Raw genomic sequence first — 23998 nt, forward strand, 5'->3', positions numbered from 1 at the left:
ATGAAATTATATTTTCCACTTTGTTTATTTAAAGATGAGCTTTAGGGGATTTTGTCATTGCAGAGGTCAAGAAGAGTTTTGAATTGATCACTGCTTCAAAATTGTTATATTATTAAATTGATAATGGCTTTGAACTGGGATCTCTGTTATCAAAGAACCATCAAATTTGTTTCTGGGAAAACAAAAACTTCAGGATACTTAGAAAATAGTTCTGCAGGAAGCTTTCTTCAGGAACTGTCTCATCGTTATTTGTTCTTTAAAGATCTGATACTGGTTTTGTACAACAGTATTATTGCTAGAAACATCATGGATATCCACTTTCTTGCAAATCAAGGATGAAGGCATAAATAGCAACTGACAGGGGCCCAAGGTTATGTTCAGAGTGCAAGGGCAAAGATTCTAGTCCCCACCAGGGCAGGAAGAGGCTGAATGTAGGTATGCAGCACAAAGAATGGCATCACAAAAAGAATCTGCATACACAGTTGCTGCATGTCCAGTAGCTTTGTTGACAGCAGTGCCAATTTTGCTCCTGAAAAAGTTCACCCCATGACCATCTTCAGGAAACTCTTCTTCCCACTTGGCATCTGTATTCCCTGGGAGATTATGTTTTAAATGTTTAATTATACATTTTTTCCACAAAAATGTATTTCAAAGATTTTTTTCTTTCAAAGTACTAATATATTTGATTTTAAAAGTTTTAGCAGTTATTTTATACTTTCAAGATTTTTCTAGAAATTTAAGGCCTAAGTCCAGCAAAGCCTGTGAGCATATATGTGAGATCCATCAAAGCCATAATTTTTTTTAGCCTTTGACAATGGTGCATGTATATATTTGTGTTTACTTCAGTACACAGATCAGTCCAACTACAGAAAAGATGTTTCTTTTCTGCTTTTCTTTCATAGTATAGTAATATGGGTATATAGTAATAGGGATGTATAATATCTTCTGAATAAAACCACTCTTACATATATAAAACAATGCTTACAGTATAAAGTGTTATGTATGTTTATGTATTTGGAGTCTAGTTCTTGCTCTTAAGTTTTTCACTGTCTTATTTGCTACACAGCCGTATTCAGGAATAAAAAACGAAGCATTACTGATGTCCATGCAGCAGAAACAAATGAGTTTCTGTGCAAAAACTGAAATTGGATAGATAGAATGTTATATAAACATTCTTCAGTCTCTTGTTCTTAGCATTGTGTTTATTGATTCTTAAAATACTATTTTAATTTTGATAGATGTGCCCTAGGAGCTGGCCTGACAACATCAGTCTTACAGCATACTTTAAAAGGGCCTTTTCTGCCAAATATTTTTTTTTCAGCAGCAGGTCCAATCAAAGTAGTTTCTGCCTCTTTCACCTTTTATCCAAGCCAATTGTGCTGGCTCTGCAGCACTCCTCTGCTGTGCCATTCTTTCCAGCTGTTTCAAAAGAAGCTGCTGATAACCTGTATTAGGGAATTAGTTATTTTTAACCCCGATACAGTTGCTGTGTGACCCTAAAAGCCCTTTAGGTGTCTCAAGCAGAAATAAGTGGTGTGGTGCACAGGCTTATTAAAGCCATAGTGCCTTTGAAAGACATATTGTCCTGTATCTCCAGAGAGAAAAACATAATACTTAGCTGTTTCCAAAGTCACCAAAAGATCTTGTGGATTATCTATGTTGAGTATTATTATATGAGGATGAAAGGATCTGATGCAATGAGATGGAGTTAATAGAAAATGAATGAAAGAGCCTTTTTTGGATTGTCTAACTGAAATAAATCATAGAATTGTTCAGGCTGGAAAAGAGCTCTAAGATCATCAAATCCAACCATTAACCCAACACTGCCATCTTCACCATAAAAACATGTCTCTTAGCACCACATCTACACATCTTCTAAATACATCCAAGAATAATGATTTTACCGCTTCTCTGGGCAGCCTGTTCCAATTCCTGAACACTCCTCCTGTGAAGAAATGTTTCTTAGTATCCAGTCTAAACCTCCCCTGGCAAAACTTAAGGCCAGTTCTTCTTGTCTTGTTACCTGACAACCCTCACCTCAGTACAACCTCCTTTCAGGTAGTTGGCAGAGAGCAATGAGGTCACCCCTGAGCCTCCTGTTCTCCAGGTTAAACAGCCCCAGCTCTTTGAAGCTGCTCCTCATAAGACTTGTGCTCCAAACCCTTCACCAGGTCTGTTGCCCTTCTCTGGACAAGCTCCAGGACCTCAATGTCTTTCTTAAATTGAGGGGCACAAAACTAGACACTGCACTTGAGGTGTGGCCTCACCAGCACCAAGTACAGGGGGACAATCACAGTCCTGGTCCTGCTGAACACATTGTTGCTGATACAGGCCAGGATGCCATTGGCCTTCTTGGCCACCTGGGCACACTGCTGGCTCACACTCAGCCGCTGTCCACTAGCACCCCCAGGTCTTTTTCCCCTGAGGAATTTTCCAGCCACTCTTCTCCTAGGCTGTGAGTCTGCATGGGGTTGTAACACAAGGGCAGGATCTAGCACTTGGTCTTGTTGAACTTCATATGATTGCCCTCATTGCATAGATCCATCCTGTTCAGGTCCCTTCACAGAGCCTTCCTGCCCTCCAGCAAGTCAGCACTCCTGCCCTACTTGGTGCTGCCTATGAACTGAGTGGAGGTGCACTCAATTCCCTTATCCAGGACATTGATAAAGGTATTAAGCCAGACTATCCCCACTACTGAGCCCTGGGGAACACCACTAGTGACCTGCCAACTCGATTTAACTCCATTTGCTACCACTCCCTGGGCCCAGACATCCAGCCATTTCTTTGCCTGGGAAAGAGTGTGCTTGTCCAAGTCATGAGCAGCCAGTTTCTCCAGGAGAATGTTGTGAGAAATGATGTCACAGGTTTTATTTGAATAGGGTAGACTTCATCCTTTCCTTCATCCACCAAGTGAATCACCTTGTCATAGATGGAGGGAGATCAGGTTGGTCAAGCAGGGCCTGCCTTTGATAAACCTATGCTGGCTAGGCCTGATCCCCTGGTAGTCCTGCATGGTCTGTGTGATGGTGATCGGGGTGATCTGCTCCATGACCTTTCCTGGCACTGAGGTCAGGCTGAGAGGCCTCATCCTCCTTCTGACTCCTCTTCTGGGTGGACATTACCACCCATCAACTAGGACCTCCCCAATTAGCCAGGACTGCAGGTAAATCACAGAAAGTGGCTTGGTGAACTCTTCTGCCAGTTCTCTTAGTACCATTGGGTGTATTCCATCAGACCACGTGGAGCTGTGTGTTTCTAAGTCATGTAGCTGGTCACTGACCATTTTTCCCTGGATTATGGGGATCATTCTATTCTCTGTCTTCCAGAACAGGGCCTGGGTACCCTGAGGACAACGGCTTTTGCTGCTATAGACTGAGGCAAAGAAGGCACTGAGAACCTCAGCCCTTTCCTCATCCTTTGTCACTATGCTTCCTCCTGCATCCAGTGAAGGATGGAGATTCTCCTTAGCCCTCCCTTTGTTGCTAATATATTTGTAAAAGTATTTTTGTTGTCTTTTACAGCAGTAGCCAGATTAAGTTCTAGCTTATTAAACTGAAAAGTGCAGCCCCTTTTTTTTAATAAGTTGTTTGAAAGATATCACCTTCAAAAGCATAAAAATCCTGGTGTTTCCAGGCAACTTCAGTTATATGATCACATTCCCATGATGTTAGTTGTCTCCAGTCAGTTTTTATAAGAGATGCTAACCTCTGGCCTTGGATGGCTTACTGTTTAAGAAGTGCTTATACTAACTTTAGTCATATATTTCTCTATTACAAAGAGGATATCTTGTGCACCACGTAAATTGAGATTTAAGTATCCATAACAAATGAGTTTCATTGCACTGTATCAGGTAGTTTTTAATAGCTGCTTATGAAGAACTAAAAAACTTTTCTCATTAGAATTCTGCTCTTTTAGAAACCTCATCCATCTATGTGACCTTAATCACTTGAGTCTCAATTCATCCAAGAACTTAACCGTGCATACAACTTTAGTTAGCTGAAGCACTGATGTCAGTAGGGACTATATGCTTAAAATGGTGCATAAGATTATGTGCTTTCCTAAGCAAGGCCCTCAAAAAGCCATTATTTTAATGTACTTCTGGTAAAACTGGCATGTCTGGGGAACCTGAAAGAGAAAAAAAAATGTTTTTAATTTTTTTTTCTTTCTTGTTTTGTAGGGGCACACATTTTTTTCCTGTGGTGATTTATAGCTACCAATAACCTTCCACAGTGGTTGCCTTATCAACTTACTGTTCTGGCATCTTCTGCTGTTGTTAGTAAACAAAAGAGAACTATTAAACACAAAGCCAAGTATTTGTAATCTCAAGAGAGAGACTTTGTACAGTATGTTCTGTACAAAACTGAAAGACTTGAAGATCACAGGGGAATGTCCTTTCTCCTTACTGACTCAAGGTCACATTACTGAGGAACATGACAAGGACTGCACAGAAAACAGCTCTAGAGCAGCACCACCCATCTGCAAAGAAGTGCATGAGAAAGATGGTCAAGGAAATGCTCCACAAAGGAAAACAAGCCGAAGTAGAGTGTACCTGCACACACTAACTGAAAGCATCTGCAAACTAATCTTTCCTGAGGTAAACAGATACTGCATAATAATAAAACTTTAATATAATTTGATTATAAATGTTTAAAAAAAATGTATGTCTGCCTTTAGATGTAAGCTTTTAGAAAGTTGTTTTGATTTCAAAGTTTGTGTTATGTAGTTCTCCACAGTTTAAATCCTCATTTTATGCACTTCCATTCCTTCTGGATATAATTTTGCCACAATCTGTTCTGTGCACACCATTCCTTCCACTGTATTTCTCTATATTTTTGCCTTATATATGCAATTTTCCACTAATCTTTTTGATTGTGCCTTTCAAATCTGTTTATTTCTGTGGCATTTTTTTTACATAGAGATACAATTATAGATACTCTGTCTTGTTACCTAGTTATGTAAATTATGTGGTTATCTCATCAATTCACCTAACTGAATCCATAGTGTTAAGTGCGTTAGTCATTATCACAAAAAATTAAAATAGCTGTTTCCATCTGCTATGATGCTAACCTCCTGGCATACTATTTTTAAAAACATTGCCATTTGTGTTTACCACAAAGGTATTCTTATGTCTCTACTCAAGTGGAGATGAATACCATGGTTCATATCTGTAAAAAGAACATGCAAAATGCAGCTCCATAACATTCAACACTTGGCCTTGCCTCAAATTCTGTGGAAAGTTTGACGGAACTGACTAATGTATATATTGGGACTATAGATGGAATGGACATATTTAATTACAATTTCATTACTTGGACATTCAGTGTACCTTACTAAAGTGCTGGAGTTTTGTTAAGTCTATTTGCAGATCTGGTTATTCAGGTCTTCATCTATTACCCATTCATTAAACCTCTAGATAATCAATTTTTGATAAACCTGGTTTTCCCTCTGCTGCATTTACACAAAGTGCATTACTTTAACCCTTTAAAGGGATCTTTAAATTTATAAAGGAGAGTACTTTTAATCCAACAGCAAACAGGCAAAACACTGTTTCTGTGGTGTCATGATTGCTGTATTGCTTTCCCAGTATATAGTTGTTGGTGGAATTTTTAATGAAATAACTGATTTTTTTTCTCTTTAAAGAGTAGTATAAATGTATGCAGCTGCCTGTTATATAATCATGATAGGCTAGTTCATCAGCTGGGACAAAAGCTTGGCAAAGTCAAGGATATTATGACCATGGTTTCTAGTATTCACTGAAGTTCAAGGTTATTGGCAGTGCTATTTACAGTTACTCAAGTCATATTCATTGGAACTTTGTCCAAGTATAGTAGTCTGTTCTTGTGGTGATTTGGGGTCAAGACCAAAGCATCTTCTTAATCTCAGTTTTCCATAAATGGGTTTTGCTTGTTTCAAAATGTATTTTTCCTTACTTAGATACTTTACAGTACCTTTCTTAAACATTGGTGATTAACATCTTCCTTCCAACTGGAAGCTCCAAAACAGGGGGCTGCGTTGTGGCCCCTACTGATTCATGAACTCCTCATGGAAACAGCAAGCTATGCATGAAAGTCCAGGACGTGGTGCATCCAGAACAACTTTTTGATTAAATTTGAGATAAAATGTAGCACATGTTGTTTTGTTTCCTTCTTTCAGTGTTTACAGAAATATAGAGAACATTGTTTGGAGACAAGTAATGAATTGGATGGCATTCCACTTACTGTATCAGTTTATACACAGATGTAATTTCTGTTGTGTTCATATATATTGTAGAACAGTTACTCACTTTGATTTTTGCTTGGCAAATATCTCCAAAATATACTGCCTTTCTTTCATATGATATTTCTTTGACTCTGCAAACTTTCTTTTTGAAAATACAAAATTGAAAGATGCATTAAAACCTGCTGATTTCTTCAGGGAATGAGACCCCCAGAGAAGCCAGATCACATAGAGCCTCACAGCCAAATTCTGTCATGGCAGTATAGTACTATTCCAAGACCCTGTCTGTATGGGAAGTTTGGGGTTTGAATATTAGGGACTACATATATAAGACAGTTTTACTGACCCTAACAATTTGAAATACGCATATTTGGAAAGGTACATCTGTTACAATTAGGAACTACAGAAAGGATATGGAATCATGGAATTGAAGTCATTTAAGGTAAATATTCATAATGCTCTAAAGTGCCTTTTATTACAGAATCCTTTTACAAAGGTTATCTACAGTGACTAGATTTTCATCTGGAGGATATTTGGAGTTGTAGCAACCATAGACAAAATTATTCTTTTTCTTTAAAATAATGGTTCTAACATTGTCTTGAAATGCTATAGTCTAGAAAACATAAAAGGAGGTAAACTGAAGCACAGAATGCTGTCTTGATCTGTTATATCTGCATTTGTAACTTTGTCACCTTTGCGATTTCAGTCTTGACACTACTGAAAATTGCCCTGAAAAAATATGACTCTTAATATTTCAACAAATTCTATTTGGGAGAAGATTCATTTTTAGCTGTTTTTCTCCAGTCATATTGCGGAATCTAAGTGACTTTTTCTATTAGGAGAATATTTTAGACTGGAAAGATTTTTTTCTACATTTTGAATCCATGGTACTATGCGGTATTGGGGGGGATAGGTAATATTAGAAAGCTGTGTTAATTACAGCTATTTTTTAGCAGCACTCACTTTATTACCTCATGAAAACTTGAAAGACCATCACTGTATTTAAATACACAACCACTGGTGCATATGAGCTGAGGGACTTAATTATAGTGGTACTGGAGCTGAAGCCATCAACATAAACTTCAAACACAGAAATTACATGCTGTTTCTAACAGTGATATCATCTTGACCAAAGATACTAGTCCTAAGGACAGTGAAGTAATTCTTCTCTGTATAAAAGTGTTATTCTTATAATTAAATTTTCAGCAATGACATTTTAATCAACATATGTATTTTTTCCCCAGTTTGAAAGGCTAAATCTTGCACTTCAAAGAACACTTGCAAAACACAGAATTAAAGACACCAGGTATGTAAGTGTAATGGGTTTGTAACTAACTTCACTGCAAAAATGTTTTTCAACAGTTCATAAGGACTGGGGTCGTGACTGGGAATCAGGACTTCTGGAATCTGTTTTCAATTATCCTGTCAAATTGGTGTGTAACATTTCATGTAGTGTAAGTTAGTAATGATTTAGTTTAGTTTAAAATACAAAATATTTATATCACTCACAAAGTTGACTTAATGGGCAAGTTTAGCCATTTGTACAGGGAAACAGGCAAGGACTTTGTTTAAAATGAGCAAGTGTTTTGGAGGAATTCAGAGGCTACTTGGGCATAGATGGAAAGATAGATATGCTTGTATATGGATCTAGCCCAATGTTTCTAAGATCCCAGGCAAGGAGTTTTAAATACAAACAATTAGATTTATATAAAAGAATTTGGCTTCTAATACAGTGAAAAATCATACGCTCCAGATAGTGATATACTTTCCTAAGTTCAGTTGGCTTTTGGTTTCTGTTTCAGAGAAACTTAGCTTGATTTTCAGCACTCCTTAGGACTAATACAATATTAATCATTTGAGCCTTGTAGGGAGTGAGAAATTATTAGCATTGAGGATTGAATTTATTGAATGCATGTGAAAAAATAAGCCACTCAGTTTAAATCTCACCCTTTCAAAGTGAAGAAAAATAATGAAGTTGAAAACTACACTGTTGCTCACCATGGTAAGAATAGATAATTGCAATGTATCTTTTTTAAATTATGCTTGATATTTTTAAAGCACTTTACATACATTGACTGTACCAAAGATAGCTGGTCAGATGTGTATGGCAATTGCTGACTGGCTTATTGCTATGAATGTTTTCCCTATCTTTAATTATGTGTTGCTTCCTGGAGTATTAGTTTAAAACCAAAGATTACTATGATATTCTGAATGAAGTAATAATGCAAATGGAAAACAAATCTAAATGTTTGTGTTGCTTTTCCATATAAATATATCTATGGTATTTCAAGTGAAGAAATTCAGATAGCACATTTTGGGAACTTATTGTTAATATGGAGGTTAATCTAAGCTATTTATCTTTCTCATAATTTTGAGTGAGACATTCAGATTGATGTTTATTGTCCTCAGAGAACACAGAGGACTGCAGTTTTGTGTCAAAAATCTGGATTACTATCAATGAAAAAATAATTTTGAAGTTCATAGTTGTTACTGACATTTCCTCTCAAAGCAGAAATAGCTTCTCAACTCTTTTGAATTTAATGCAATATAATTTAAAAAAAATGCTTGAATATAAATTCCGACTCTATTATACAACACGTTTTGAAATATAGTTATGGCCTCAAGGAAAAAAACACAAACCAAACAAAACCCAGGACTGTTGCAAATGACAGGCAAGAGAATTTGGCCTCAATTGATAATTTAAGCTCAGACCACCAAAACTTTAATATACCAGAAATGCACAGGATAATCTAAGACTCTACGAAGACCTCATTTTGAATGAAGTAAAATCTTCCTATTTGATCAACAAAAGTTGCTCTGTACACATTAAACACAAGGCAGGTAACTTCTCTACTTATTATTTTTACCATGCCTATCTTAATTTTTTAAGGGGTTTTATTTCTATTTTTATGATCATTGCAGAATAACTGGGGATAGAGAAGATTTTGAAAACATAATCAGTGATCATGCTAATGCAGCAGGTAATGTAAACTTGATTAACAGAATATATATATAGAAATAGATTATACATTATATATATTTATATAAGAATATATTGTATATAAATTAGTCTTGTTACTAAGAAATAATTTCTTCCATGGAAGGATTGTTTTGATGCTGCCAAAACAGGCTAAACTGTGATCTCTGCAACGAACAGTTCAGAGTTTCAAAATTTGGGCTAAAAAGACAAGTTTCTTGAGTCTGACCTGTCATAGAATTATCTACCCCTAAGATCCAACATCTGGAAGGAATTATACATTCAGTAGTAAGTTACAGTTTTATACCAATGAAAAACTGATCTTTTTCATCTTCTGAAGGACTGTAGTGTATCAGAAAGAACTGCTGTAATTTGTAATATGTAACTCTGGCTACATGTGTAATAGTAAATTAACATTTCCAAGAACTGAAATATGGTCTTCTGTATGCAGTTGGTCTGTGACAGACAACAGTTTTCCAAATGATTGCCAGCAACAGTTGGGGAATTGGAACATTCCCAACAGTCACTTTGCATGCAGTTATCATGTTGAAACCAATTTACTTAAAAAGATGTGAGCTATTCTGTGTCAACTGGCCTCAGTGCTCCAGAATGTTCTTAGAGTCACTTAGTACTTATGTCTGGCATAGTACTTATATCTGGATATCCTATTTTATTCTTATGTTAATTTTTATAATTCCTATTTTACTCCTTTATATCAATCTAAGGGAGTTGAGTTAATCTTGTGCCAAAGCATGTATTTTGTCCACATCTCTTCAAAGAACACCTGATCTTGGATCTTTCTAAACTACAATAAATTGTTTCCTTGTTTCCAGGCCCTATTTGCAGTACTCCTAAGTGAGAGTGCCCTCAGGTGTCAATGATGGATCAGGGAAGGATACTGCTAATTTGTTTTGCTCTAGGATAAAAAAAACATGGAAGTTAACCTGTGATTAAGAATGATGAATGCAGATCTGACTAAAATGTGGTTCAATGCAGGTGTTCCCGTGGAGTCTCTACGGGAATCTCTTGGTGAAGAACTATTTAAAATATGCTATGAAGAAGATGAACACATATTAGGGGTTATTGGAGGGACCCTTAAGGACTTCTTGAACAGTTTCACTACTCTGCTGAAGCAGAGTGGTCACAGCCAAGAAGCAGGAAAAAAGGACAGACTTGAAGATGCCTCCATATTATGCTTGGAGAAAGATCAGGACTTCTTAAATGTGTATTATTTCTTTCCTAAGAAAATCACAAGTCTTATTCTACCTGGTATCATTAAAGCAGCAGCTCATATTTTATATGAAACTGAGGTGGAAGTGATGCTCATGCCTCCTTGTTTCCATAATGACTGCACTGAATTTGCCAATCAGCCTTATTTGCTGTACTCTATACAAGTCAAAAGTGCAAAACCTTCCTTATCTCCATGTAAACCACAGTCTTCACTTGTGATTCCTGCCTCTGTGTTCTGTAAGACTTTCCCATTTCATTTTATGTTTGACAAGGATATGTCAGTTCTTCAAATTGGAAATGGGATAAGAAGACTTCTGACCAGGAGAGAATTTCAAGCTAAGCCAAATTTTGAAGAGTATTTTGAAATTCTTACCCCCAAAGTAAGCTGCACTTTTAGTGGAATTATGACAATGCTAAATATGCAGTTTACTGTACGAGTTAGAAGATGGGATAACACTGATATGAAACCATCCATGGTAAGAGACTTTTTATCACTATTACTTCTGTGAGGAATTTGTTTTTGTCAGATGGAGTTAAAATAGCTACAAAACATGGCTCATTTGGCATTTTATACCTCTCAATATCTAATACAACCATAAAATAATTATTTAATTAGGGTACTCAAATGTTATTGAGATTCTGAAGCCAGTGTTCAGTCAGAACTGTGCTTTGGGACTTTTACCAAGTAAAATCTGACTGCTAACTTGATTTTATTCAAATAATTTTAAATACTGAGATAAAGCAGTGGTACGGGATGTTACTGAGAATAAGTTTTCCAATATGAAAACAGTAGCAGGGAAAGGTATATCAAAGACAGTGGCAGGGAAAGCTTTACCAGTGCCCCTGATGTTTTCATCAGAGGCAACCATCAAACACTGCACTTAGTTTCAGCTGATGGGATTTCTTACTATCTTTGGTGAAGCTGGGTCTGTGATGTATGACCTGGGACAGTAAAGAAAACTGAGTATTCAATGACTGTTTTTATTCATTCCTGGTCCCAGCTGAATTCCACCTTATACCTGAGGTACTCCAGGATGAATTTCCAGTTCAGACTCAACACTCTTAAAAATTTAAATGAAGACCAGTAAAAAAGTTTCACTCAGTTACTCATGTAGTTACTATTAAAAAATGTAGCTACTTCATTTCCGTTCCATTTCCACCCCAGAACAAGTACAAGGGGTAGTAGACTCAGCTTTGCTTTTGCATGTACTTGCATATCCACATGACTATTAGCAAGGAACAGGTTTTATTACAAGAGTGGTCTTTCAAAGCAATGTTAAGCTGAGCTCTGCAGCACCTTGCTTATTACACAACTGACTACAGAACAGACATAAAAACACTTCATACAAAATATTTTTCTTTTTTAGATCATTAAAATGGGTCATTTCTGCCATTTCTGCCTTTAATTTTAAATTGCAGTGAGTACTGAACATCATGTGAAAAACCTGAAGGAGATTTTGTCACTTATCTTCAGAGGAAATGGTGCATGAATTAGAGTTATTAGTAGAAATTCATAGGTCACTCTAGTCAGTAATATTTTATCACTAGATGAAAATGCACAAAATTATTCTTTGTCTTTTTCTGCTAAGCTAAAACCGATACTGATACTCAAACATAATTAGGTGTTTACCGTTAATTTGGGGTCTAACTTTTGTACCAGAAGACTCAATAAAAATGAACTTATTTGATGGCTCTATGAATCAGTATCCCATGTTTTCTTTTAAGCAACTAAATGAAAATGTAAGGACTACAAACCAGTCTTGATTTTTGTACATTTCAGCAAAACATATTTTCTCTAAAACTTTTTGTTTCTAGACCATTGCCATGCATTTTTTGCATGAATTCTTGTTTCTTTAACTGTTTCAGGTAATGGATCTTAAAGGCCAAATGATCTATATTTTTGAATCCAGTGCCATTCTATTCTTGGGATCTCCTTGTGTGGATAGACTAGAAGATTTTACAGGACGTGGATTGTACCTCTCAGATATTCCTATTCACAATGCATTGAGAGATGTTGTTCTGATAGGAGAGCAGGCCAGAGCCCAGGACGGACTGAAGAAGAGGTTAGGAAAGCTGAAAGCTACCCTTGAGCAGGCCCATCAAGCACTTGAAGAAGAGAAGAAGAAGACTGTAGATCTTCTGTTTTCAATTTTTCCTGGAGAGGTTGCTCAGCAGCTGTGGCAGGGACAAGTTGTACAAGCCAAGAAATTTAATAATGTCACAATGCTTTTTTCTGACATTGTTGGATTCACTGCCATCTGTTCCCAATGCTCACCTATGCAGGTTATCACCATGCTTAATGAACTTTATACTCGCTTTGATTACCAATGTGGAGAGCTAGATGTCTATAAGGTACACAATTCATTGCTTTTCTATGGGATTCTGGGGCAGGAAAGGAAATTAAGACTAAGTAGGACAGAGGACAATCGAGGTCTAAGAATTATTTTGTCATAAACCTTTTCTAAATGAAAAACATATTCAGATAAATCACAAAAACAACAACAACAACAACAACAAAAAAATCAACTTAAACAGCTGTTCATGCAGCCATGAGAGAAACCCATCAAAATATGAGTTAATTTTAAAAAGTAATTTCAATGACAGTGCTGTGAACCTGGAGTAAATATGTGTTTATGTTTAATGTAGCTATGGTTGCCTAACAGTAGATGAACACAGAAAAATATTTTAGAATTATGCCCAGCAATAAATGTAAGTTGTGCAATTTTCCCTTTCATATGATACTGCAGGATTTGTTCAGGACTTAAATAAGTTTGCAGGGAAAATAAGACTTGGTCAATATGGAGCTGCAATTCTTACTGAAGTCAGGCTATTATTTTATATACATATATATTAAACAGTCTAACAGTAAGGAAAAAATATGCCTGTTTTAGGTTGAGACTATTGGAGATGCCTACTGTGTTGCTGGAGGGTTACACAAAGAAAGTGAAACACATGCAGTTCAAATAGCACTGATGGCCCTGAAGATGATGGAACTATCGGATGAGGTGGTGTCTCCCCATGGAGAGCCTATCAAGGTCAATATATTTCACTGTACTTTGTATGTTTAAAGTGGGCATTTTTGTTTGTTTAGTTGCTTTTTGGGGTTTTAACTCAAAGAAATTTCACAACATTGCATTAACTCAGACAGTTTGAGGGAATCAAGTCACTGAAGCTGAATTTTTAGTTCTGTGAATGAGAGTTTTGTGGAGAGGTAAAGATGGAATAGAGATCTGAAAATCTACCTAAAAGACTTAAATGCAGTGAAGCCAAAAGGTACAATCTGACATTCTATAGTTTTTTTGTCTCAGTAGCAATAAATTAATTTATCAGTGGCACGGAATATTCTGTTTTCTCAAGAAATTACTAATCCTCTCTCAAAATTAGACATCTGAGTCTTTTGACATAACATCTGTGAATATGAATGACCAAAGACATGTTCTGATTGCAGTAATGCAGACATCTTTAAAGGATTCCATTGCTATTCTTGTTTTACAGGCAGATACTGAACCATTACCATAAGATAATGGTGTTAATGGTGTCAAAGCAACTTTTAGATTCAGTAGTAGTAATATTTATGGCTTTCTTTCAATGAGGACTTTAACATGTACTGAAATTTTCATGTAGGTTTACCTTTTGCTGAGAAAAAAAAGAGAAAGGCCAGTGCGCATGAAAAATGATATGCACCTTCTAAGTTCAAATGGCCTGGATTGGGATCCTAGTATTTTTAACAGAGGTGTCTCAGTTCATTATATCTTTAATTCTTCATTTTTAACATTTATCTGTTCATTCTTTCCTTTTGAAAACTTCAAGCTTTTTTGCTTTTGATTAAGGAATATATGTATTCCAAGATGAAGAAAATGGTTATATTAGGAGGAGGATTACATACTCCACATTTATCACAAGGAACAGCAGTATTATAGTATAAATAGACATTGTTACTTTGTATTTTCCAATATCAAATTAAATTACACTTAAAAAATCTGGAAACATCCTGAACATATTATAATATGTTTATCACTTACATGCAAATGCTACCTCTCCATTTTTAAAAGTAATTTTAAAATTAGGAGAAAAAAGTTGTATTTTCTAAGTACCTAAGCTTCTTAGAAGGAAACTGAATCTTTCTGCTTTCAGTGAAAGCATGCATCTGTTGTAATGAAACACTTCATGAAATCTTTGGCTGTTGTGCAAAGCAAGAAATTTGTCACACTGTCTGCTATCATATTACATATCAATTGTCAAAGAAAACCAGACTGCAGCATATACTTTGCTATGTATGCTGTATGTCTTTGCCGTTCCCTAAGACTTGTCTTCTGACCTGAACAGCAAAGCAAGACTCATGAACTGTCACCAGTCTAATAACATTGTGTCATGTCATTTCTCCAAGAAAGTATCCAACTGCCACAGTAACTCCTGCTGATGCTTCTAGATCAATTTAATGCCACAGGGATGTGCAGTTCACTGTTAGACTTTGATAAGGAAGTATTACTTACTGAAAGTGCAAAGCAAGATAAACTTCAGCTAGTTCCCTCTCCATAAGAAGTGATGATCAAATTACAGATATTTTAAGGAAACTATGCTAAATCAATTTATATTAGTAGCTCATTTTATTTTTTTTAAAAAAGGAAGAACTTATAAAACTGACCTTACCTGTTCTGTTTTACCTAATAATGCTGTTTTCTGTCTTTTATTTAAAGATGCGTATTGGCCTTCATTCTGGATCTGTCTTTGCTGGAGTTGTTGGTGTAAAAATGCCTCGTTATTGCCTTTTTGGAAATAATGTAACCCTTGCCAATAAGTTTGAATCTTGCAGTATACCTAGAAAAATAAATGTCAGCCCAACAACTTACAGGTACAGTGTTTGATACATGTAAAATGTCCACCTGAAGTAGTTACTGTAGTAGTCCATTATCTTCCTTTTCTTTTTTTTTCCTTCTCTGAAGCACAGCTATTTATTTTCCTTTTTCTGTTTATATCTGACTGCTCATGAATGCACCCTCATTATTAATAGCCAGAATTCAACCAGCAGTAGCAAGAAGAAAGGTGAAACAGAACAGCTGATACTTATTATTCAGACGTTACATTTAAAATAAATGGACTGTCTGGACCAATTTTTTTCTTACCCTGCAGCTGTATATGTGTTGCTTTTTTCCCCCCTTCTTTTCTCACAGTTTGCTTTTCTTTGATTTTTCACTGTGAATTGGATGCCAAACTGGCTGTAGGTGTCCTTGAAAATAACAGCCTCATTGAAGAATTGTCAAACATCACCCTACACATCTTCATCTTTTGGTTAAGAAAGATGAGGTATTAGGTTGCAATGAGTCTGCCATGCCAATGTTTAGTTTATACAGGTCTTGATCACCAATTCAGTTTAATCTTTTTAGGATGAAATTTAGGCTGCACTACTTATCCACTCAGGTGTATTCTGGATTATGCAGACAGCTAGCAGGCTCTCCCGTGGGATATACAGCATCTTTCCCTTGTCCTTCAAACCTAACACTGTCTTTGTGTTATCTGTTTAATTGTACTTGAAAATCACCTTGCAGCATGTTCATGGACAAGTAATACTGTCTTATAGATGCCAGGCAAGACAATAGGAAACTGTTTTGAATGTGGTGGTAACAACAGTTAACATCTGAACTCCAGGTCCAGATCTGAATTTTATGCCACTGATCTGACAGAGATTATTGTTTCTTCCTGAGTGGCCAAAAGTTTTATAAGAATGGACTGTAGAGAGTGAATTTGCTAAGACAAAGTGATGTGGCTGGCTGAGTAAAATAATCAGAAATATTACACATTATTTTTTACCTTTTAAGGAAGCTCCGTTACCTTCACTGTAGCCTGGGCTGTAGTCTTTTGTTCCTACACAGCTTGTACCCACTGCCACACATCTGCTCATGCCTTGTGGCAAGGTTCTGTGTCCACTGTCAGACAGAGAATTTGGCACAGTATCCTAACATCCCCTGCAGCATATGCTATGTGACATACAGGGTGCCAAGCTTTAGATTATCTTGTATAGGTGATTTAGAAAAAGTAACACAGGCATTAGAGCACACAGAAAGTAGCCTTTTCGATCATGCATTCTGAAAACACAGAGACAGCATTAGCATTGCCAGTGCTTATGGGTGGCAGAACAGTGCTGGCCCACAGTGATTGTTCTTCAATATGCATATGGAAAATCATTTTGAATCATACTGACTATGGTCTTTTCTTAAAACTGTTAGACACTTTGTCCACAGAAGAATTGCCTGTAACTGGTGGCATAAGCAGGTTTCTGCATGGCTCTGTATTAATCTCAAGAGAATATCTGAAATTAGTATACTGTTAAAAAAAACAAACATGAGTGCCTATAAAATAGGCAGTTTGAATAATGGGTAAACTTTTGTTATTACTGTTATGGTGTTTCTTTTTTTTTTCCCTGAGTGAATGATGTGTTAACCTACTTTTTGTTTGGTGTTTTTTTTTCTTTTGATTCATTCACAAATTCTAAACACATTGATAACATTATGGCATCTTGCACAACTCCTGTATATTGCAGTAATTGTTTGAAACCTTAAATACCATATACCAATATTTATCCCTACAGATTAGCAATCTCTGTTTCAATCTGAAAAAGCAAAAATATTAGAATTGGTAAGAGGATTGGAATAGATTATTTCATAAGCTTTTTGGTATTTCATTCTTTGAAACATTAATTATGGTGTGTTTGATGTGCAGATGTGAGCTAGCTTTCAGCACTAAATAATTTTTGAAAATATTTACAACAAACATAGAATCTACATGCAAAACACTGACAAGACAAAAAAAAATTGGCAATACTTCTATTTGCACTGATGCACAAATTAATAGGCTATCAAGGTTACCAAATAAACAATATATTTTTTTATTTTATAAAAATTAATTTTGATTCTGTTCTGCCATATATGAAGAATTATTGAATGTCTGTATTTAATAGGGAATGATTAATTTTTAATCAAGATGATTAACTTTTTTTCTAGGTTGTTAAAAGAATATCCAGGATTTGTGTTCACACCTCGCTCAAGAGAAGAGCTTCCACCAAATTTTCCAAGTGATATCCCTGGAATTTGCTATTTTCTGGATGCTTATATTCAAGGAACAAATTCACAGACTTGGTTTCAAAAAAGAGATTTGGGAGATGGCAATGCCAATTTTTTGGGTGAGGAAACAGGAATAGACTAAACTGTACATTCACAAATGTATAGAATAAATTTATAAATATTTGCTTTTTTTTTATAAATGGAAAATTTTTTAAAACTGTATGAAACATGCAAGCACTTTAGATTGTTAACACCTGAAAGCCAGTATTAAAATTTCAGGAAGTATGTCACTGACTACTTTATATTTTTCCTTTGCATAAAGAACATAGTCACTAAAGTAATGTTGCAACTTCACTGTTGGAAATGCTACTATAAACTGTATTTTTCCTGTGGTAATTTGTAAGTGCTATGTACCAACTCAGTTCTCTCTGTACTGAGAATTCTAGGTGTATTGTATATGCAGTTTGTCTGGAAATGTAATGTGCAAGTGATGCAGCCACATGCAGTGTTGTGAGCTGGTGCTTATTGATGACTATTAAAATGTATTTTCTTAGAAATTCCATAAGAAAATGTCCATTAAAATATTGTCATTGCTATCACATACTCCTTCCAGTGCATCATTTGAGCTCCATCCTAGAAGCTGCTGACCATCTTCTCACACAGACTGGAGTCAAAGTATGAGGCTGCTCAGCATTTTCTGGATCAGGCTGCTAATTGTAGAGTTGCTGCTTACTGTTCCATGAACTTTATTTTGTGTATAAAATGAATATAGATTAAAATACTGTATAATCACATACTAAATTCTGTAATCATGAAACTATTTTAGTTCCTAGGGGTTTTAAAACACTTAATAATACCTAGTTGTTAATATGCATTACAGCAATAAATGTTTTCTTTTTGTTGGCATTTAAATTTGAAATGTTTTAACAGAAGTGTAACAAAACATGCTTTGGAATGTTTGCTTAGAAAGAAAATTCCAGACTATATAAATGGAAGAGAAGCACAGCAGCTTAAAGCTGTGATCCTTATTGAAGGATGCAATGTGGATATGACTTTATGGGAACACCTACCGTATGCTCACTTTAAAGTTGCCAGGGCAATCTTCAGGTGAGCAGAAATGCTTTAAAACATATGAACACATATACAAAGATTAATATTACTACAGTAGAAGCTCTTTTTTTTTTTTTTGTGGATGATGCCACGAGTGGAGAATTCTAAAGGATTTGTCTCTGGAACTGGTAGAATAGAGTTAGTTAAGAGTTCTGAGTTTAGGATTCTGCCTTTCTAACTAGCAGATCCGTCTGCCCAGAAATTTCTCTGTGCTGTACAGTTTGATCCCAACAGCAGGCTGGAGAACCGATAGCCTACACACATACTACTACTTCCAGTAGTATCAAATATTATTAGTTATTATTCTAGCCACTTAAACTCTTGAGGTTTGGCATAACAAGCCATAAAAGTCTTTCTTCAAGCTACTTGCCACTAAATCAGATTTTGCTCTCTGAATGTTTAGGGGAAGCAATTACATTAAACTAAAGTGCCATTTAGTTTACTCTGATCTTGACTAGTACATTCTGAAGCTCAGTATATCATTTTATCTTATTTTTGGTAGAAACTCATACAGAACATGTTAAATCAGAGCCTTGAGAAGTCCTTAGAAGAGTCTAGCATTAAGAACATTTTGAAACCATATTTCAATTCAGATTTCCTATAAGCAGCATTTGAACAAAACTTGAAACATTGAATCCTGCTATTGCTTGAGGTCTACTATATCCAACAAAGACGCTTAGAAATAATTCTATGACACAAAAATGGAACCTGAAAATCTGTGTACTACATATAAAACACACTTCTCTCTTGCTCACACACATACAAAGCATAGGTTTTTGTAATATCTTCAACAGTAGTGTTTGAAGGAAACAAAAACTAGGCAAATCTTGATCTTTGCAATATCGGTCAGCAAATACTATTCTATTGGCATAAATACCCAGAGGTTAGTAGCGGTCATATGTGGGCACTCCTGGATATAAATATGTGGGAATATTTGACTACTGAATCTTCAGCAGGGTTATGGTATTAAGCCAGTAGTGGCTGAGGCTGGTATGAATCTATCCATCCCTGTCATTTATTGAATGTTAAAAACAAATAGTCTCTTAAATAAAAAGGATTTCTTTCTCCAGATCTTTCAAATGGGAGGGACGCTTAGGAAGGAATTTTCTTTTTTCCCTAGATGAGAACTATTGCTGGACTGGATGATGGCTGTGCTCAAAGCCAAATTCCGTATAAATCTGTCATTAAATAGGATGTTCACCATAGCAGTTCCCAACACCTTCCTAAGTGGTGTCAACCATCAAAGAATTCTAATAAGGTGCTTAAGTGTACACAGAAAGCAACGTGCTTAAATCTCAGTGAAGTAAATACGATTTAGGCACATATCTAAGACAAGGATTCAAGAGATTGCTTTAAAACATACTTGTCTTCAGAGCTGTTCTACAAAGAAACACACAAGTTGGCTTAGCTTTAAGCATAATTTGAGAATTTGGGTCTCACTGAAGCTGTTCTTCTGTTTAACTTTTTTTTCTGAATAAATATGTATTTAATAATGGACAATTATTTTAACTCATCTTTTCACTTAGATCTAAAATACTCCTTTCACTTTTTAACTGATTTTTTGACTTGAATTCAATCTAGTTGAAAAAAAAATCAGAAAGCTGATAAGCAAATTGTTGAGATAAACAAAAGGAAAGCAATTTAATTCATGTAATATTGTGACATTTTGCAAGAAAATAAAAGAGTTGTTTTTAAGCTGGTGTCTGGTATGGTATTGTAGTTTATTATATTGTGAAAATCTGCAGAGACTATACGATGCCATTTATATAAATATAAAAATACCTTAGTATTATGTCCAGAAAAAGTTTTGTTATATTTAAAATTTTATTTTATTAGTTCATGAAGATTCTGTCAGGCTGATTCCTGTCCACATTTACACTGTGGCGGAAGATTCATTTTTATCTCACTATAATTTCTTTGCCAAAGAGGTGTAAATGACCTTTGAAATAAATGAAAAGTGGGTCCTTTGAATCTTAACAGTGCTATAGCTAAAGGGAAAGCTACATGAAAAGAATTCAAATAATTTCATTCAGGCATGACCTGGTAAGATTTCAGCGAGGCACTGGAAAAAAATTCACATTGCTGGTGTCAGAGGAAGTGCAATTAGTGTGGAGCTGATGTTTTCTTTCTTGCTGAACTGTGCAAACCCAAAGCAAACAAACTCACAGAAACTGACAAAACAGTGAAGTGCACAGATAACTGAGCCCCTAGGACAGATCTACATTTTCCTGGGAAATCTTATGAAGGACGAACTCAGACCTCCCCCAAACCCAGTTTCTGCCAGTTTATTTTCTTTTGCAGTCTTTTCAGAAACAGCTGCAACAAACAATACAGGAGGCAAAATCAGTATTTCCAACTGAAAGCCATCGGAATTAAGGGGAAGTGCTCTTGAATCTTGGCAAGGGGACCCTCTTTCAAACCTCACCCATCCTACAACCTACCAGGCCACTCTAGCTGCTACCTTTTTTTTTACGCTTGCTCATTGTTTTGCAAAAGCAGTGGGAGATTTGTTTCCTGCAACAGCAATAATTTTTGTGGCTATTTGCCATATAGTGTTTGAGGTACTGAGTTGCTTTCAAAGCCCTGCTCCAGTTTATCATAAGCCAGCTTGAGAGGAACCAAATTTAACTTTGAGGCTGTTTCTGAAATGAGAGCTAGGACTTGTCTACCTCTAAAGTCTGCAAGACAACAGTCTTTCAAGACCTCTAAACCACATCTGATGATGTGGCTGCTCACAATTGCATAGGAGAAAATAATCAGATATAAGCTTTTTTTTTTTTTTTGTTCACTGGCAGTCCTTTTCTGCAGGGCATAGAGGGAGAGTAAAAGTCAGTCATATTACTCAGCATTGCTCTGATACTGAAGCACAAAGATAATCAATGCTTCTGGAACCTTCACTATGTCCAGATGCAACAGTTCAAAGATCCATACCCTCCTGAGCACAAACAGAAGGATCTGCATGTTAAATATGCAGTTAGGCTGGAACATGAAGCTGGAGAGCCAGTCAAAGAAATAATAAACTGTGAAAGAATCTGAAACAAAGTAAACAACCTTATAAAGTTGTATGTCTCATCTGCTTCAGCAGATTTTTGATGTTGAAAGAAAAGTCAAGCCAGTGGTTTCCTAATATAAATGTAAATGAGCACATTGCTTTGCAGCCCCATTAAAAAGCATCCTTTGAAGATCTGAGCTAAAATTGTTTCTCATCTTTTGAGCAGCATAAAGTTACAAATTTTTTTGCCACTACAGCAAACACCGTTTATATTCATATCTTTCACACAGAGTACGGAATGAGAAGCAACCGAGAGAATACATGCAGCAATATTACAAGGATGTGAAAAGGGGTAGATTAAATCATAGATACATTTCCATTCTCCTGATTTTTCAGCCCCAACAAAACCTGCCAAAGAAATATCAAGGACAAAGGCATTCCCAGGGGCTTTGGACTACAAGCATGTGAAAATGAACAGGAGTCTTTCCACTGATTGCAGATGATAGGGAAGATTTGGACATGATTAGTTTGCTCCACATGGCTAAGATTACATTTCCCTTACAAGAGGAAACAACAGAGTACTCATTTTCTCACATGCACACATGTTACTGCATTACAGAACAGCATGGAGATATTGAGGGCTACTTCATTCATAGCTTGTCAATACCAGTATTGAAAAATTAATGTAATGGTATAGTGAAGCAGTTTATAGTGGTACAATAGAAATAATGAATCTTGCTGAAGTGATCTAAAGAGCATATTTCTGCACCTGATAAGTATTATTATGACAATTCCAAATGTCAAGTCTCAGACCATTATGATTTGAAACTTAATTAGAAAGTACCCATAATTCAATCCAATGTCAGTAAAGTAACTCCATTTCAGTAAGTGGAATCCAACAATACCATATAAGGCAGCTTTTTTATTCAGGATTACAGTAACAAAATGAACTGTAAAAGCAAAGTCCAAAGTAAAAAATGCCACTTATTAAAATACTTCCTTTATTTTATAGTGCTTGTGTATTAACACAAACCATATTGAACTGAATGTAGATGTTCTTGGCCAGCTAGCGGTTCCCCAAAGTTATTGTCTCAGCAACCGCCCTTTCACACAGCAAAAAAGGATCCTATGTTACTTTTGGCTTTCATGGATCTCACCAAGAATTGCCAGATGAAGTCAGCATCTCAAATTAGGAAGAAACATGTTAAAATAAAACATATATAGCAGTTGGTTTTCATCTGTAATCATTGACTGCAATTCTTGGCTTTCTGGTGGCCAGTGCAGGAAGCTCTTCCTGAGAAACATGTTCAGGGGGACACAAAATGGAGATGTTGTCTGGGAGGGTTTCAGTTACAGAAAACGCTTCCTAAAAGTCTCCTTTCTCATCAGCATTCCCCCCATGCACGTCCCAGTTTTAGCTTAGTGCCACAGCTACTCTCCCACTCATGAATACCAAAAAGCAGCTAGGCAGTAGGTCATCAGCTATACCTAGTGCATGACAGTCCCCAAATGGGAATATGATTGTGTGCTACAGTGGCATAAGCTACAGACTTTATGGAAATGCATCAGATACAGTCCAAATGGTTGTGATATGCATAATGCATGTGGCTTAACAGTCTTGATATTGCCAGGGTTGGGCCTTGAAAACACAACTCAGTACTAACAGCTTAGTCTGACATGTACTTTATCTTATTGTCTTGGAGCCTTTCCTTTAGCTGAAACCAGATCTCGTCTAAGACTTACCAGATAGTCTTGGCACAGCAGGTACCAGGAATGGAGCCTTGTCCCTCTCAGCAAATCACTTTGTTGAATTCTTTAATTCAGCATCTTCTGAACTTTTAAAAGTGCACCCCTGTTTTAGAAAACTAAATCAATCACTGTCTGCTTTAACTCTGCCTATGATGTTATCACTTCACATTTTACAAATATCACTGTGGCTAGAACTTCATTTGCATTTACAATGTTTTAATCACAAGAGCAACCTGCAAATGCAACCTACCAAGCCTGAAGCAAATCCAAAGAAGAAAGACAATTTCACATTTGTTTAAGGCAATTTTGACCTTTGTAGATAGCAGCACTTTTGAAAAAGTGTCACTCAGGTACACAAAATTGCCAGGATAATCTACTTTCTGAAAACTATATCCAAAAAGAATTTCATATAATCTCTCTAATATTTTATACGCATGAGGGCTTACCCGGTATACAGACTGAACAAGTGAATTCCCTTGAAACCTGTAAAGAATGAGGTGGGGTTTTTACAACAATTCTCAATACAGTCAGCTTGGTTCCTGCCTGGGATATGCTGTCAGAGTATCCTTGACATTTGTGTCTCCAAAGCTTTCATAGGAGTGAGAAGACTGCACAACATCAGAGGGCAAAATCCCAATTCCCTTAGTGTAGAATCACTGCCAGCAG

General features: G+C 36.1%; 1 protein-coding gene across 3 annotated transcripts in view; it reads left to right on the forward strand.

Annotated features, from left to right (window-relative positions):
• GUCY1A1 (guanylate cyclase 1 soluble subunit alpha 1) overlaps window positions 1–20270 on the forward strand; it is a 37231-nt gene extending 16961 nt beyond the window's left edge. Inside the window, exons 2-9 of one of the 3 annotated variants that reach the window (XM_071556137.1) lie at window positions 4178–4594; window positions 7461–7522; window positions 9139–9197; window positions 10190–10899; window positions 12290–12775; window positions 13315–13458; window positions 15121–15275; window positions 17422–20270. In XM_071556137.1, the coding sequence (XP_071412238.1) occupies window positions 4346–4594; window positions 7461–7522; window positions 9139–9197; window positions 10190–10899; window positions 12290–12775; window positions 13315–13458; window positions 15121–15275; window positions 17422–17623 (2067 nt within the window). In that variant the 5' untranslated portion in view covers window positions 4178–4345 and the 3' untranslated portion in view covers window positions 17624–20270. Of the gene's footprint in view, window positions 1–4177; window positions 4595–7460; window positions 7523–9138; window positions 9198–10189; window positions 10900–12289; window positions 12776–13314; window positions 13459–15120; window positions 15276–17421 lie in introns of those variants that run through there. The other 2 variants (XM_071556138.1, XM_071556139.1) reach the window with 2 other exon arrangements.
• The last annotated feature ends 3728 nt before the right edge of the window (window positions 20271–23998 follow it).

Source organism: Pithys albifrons, chromosome 5, assembly GCF_047495875.1.
Source record: "Pithys albifrons albifrons isolate INPA30051 chromosome 5, PitAlb_v1, whole genome shotgun sequence".
Lineage (NCBI taxonomy): Eukaryota > Metazoa > Chordata > Aves > Passeriformes > Thamnophilidae > Pithys > Pithys albifrons.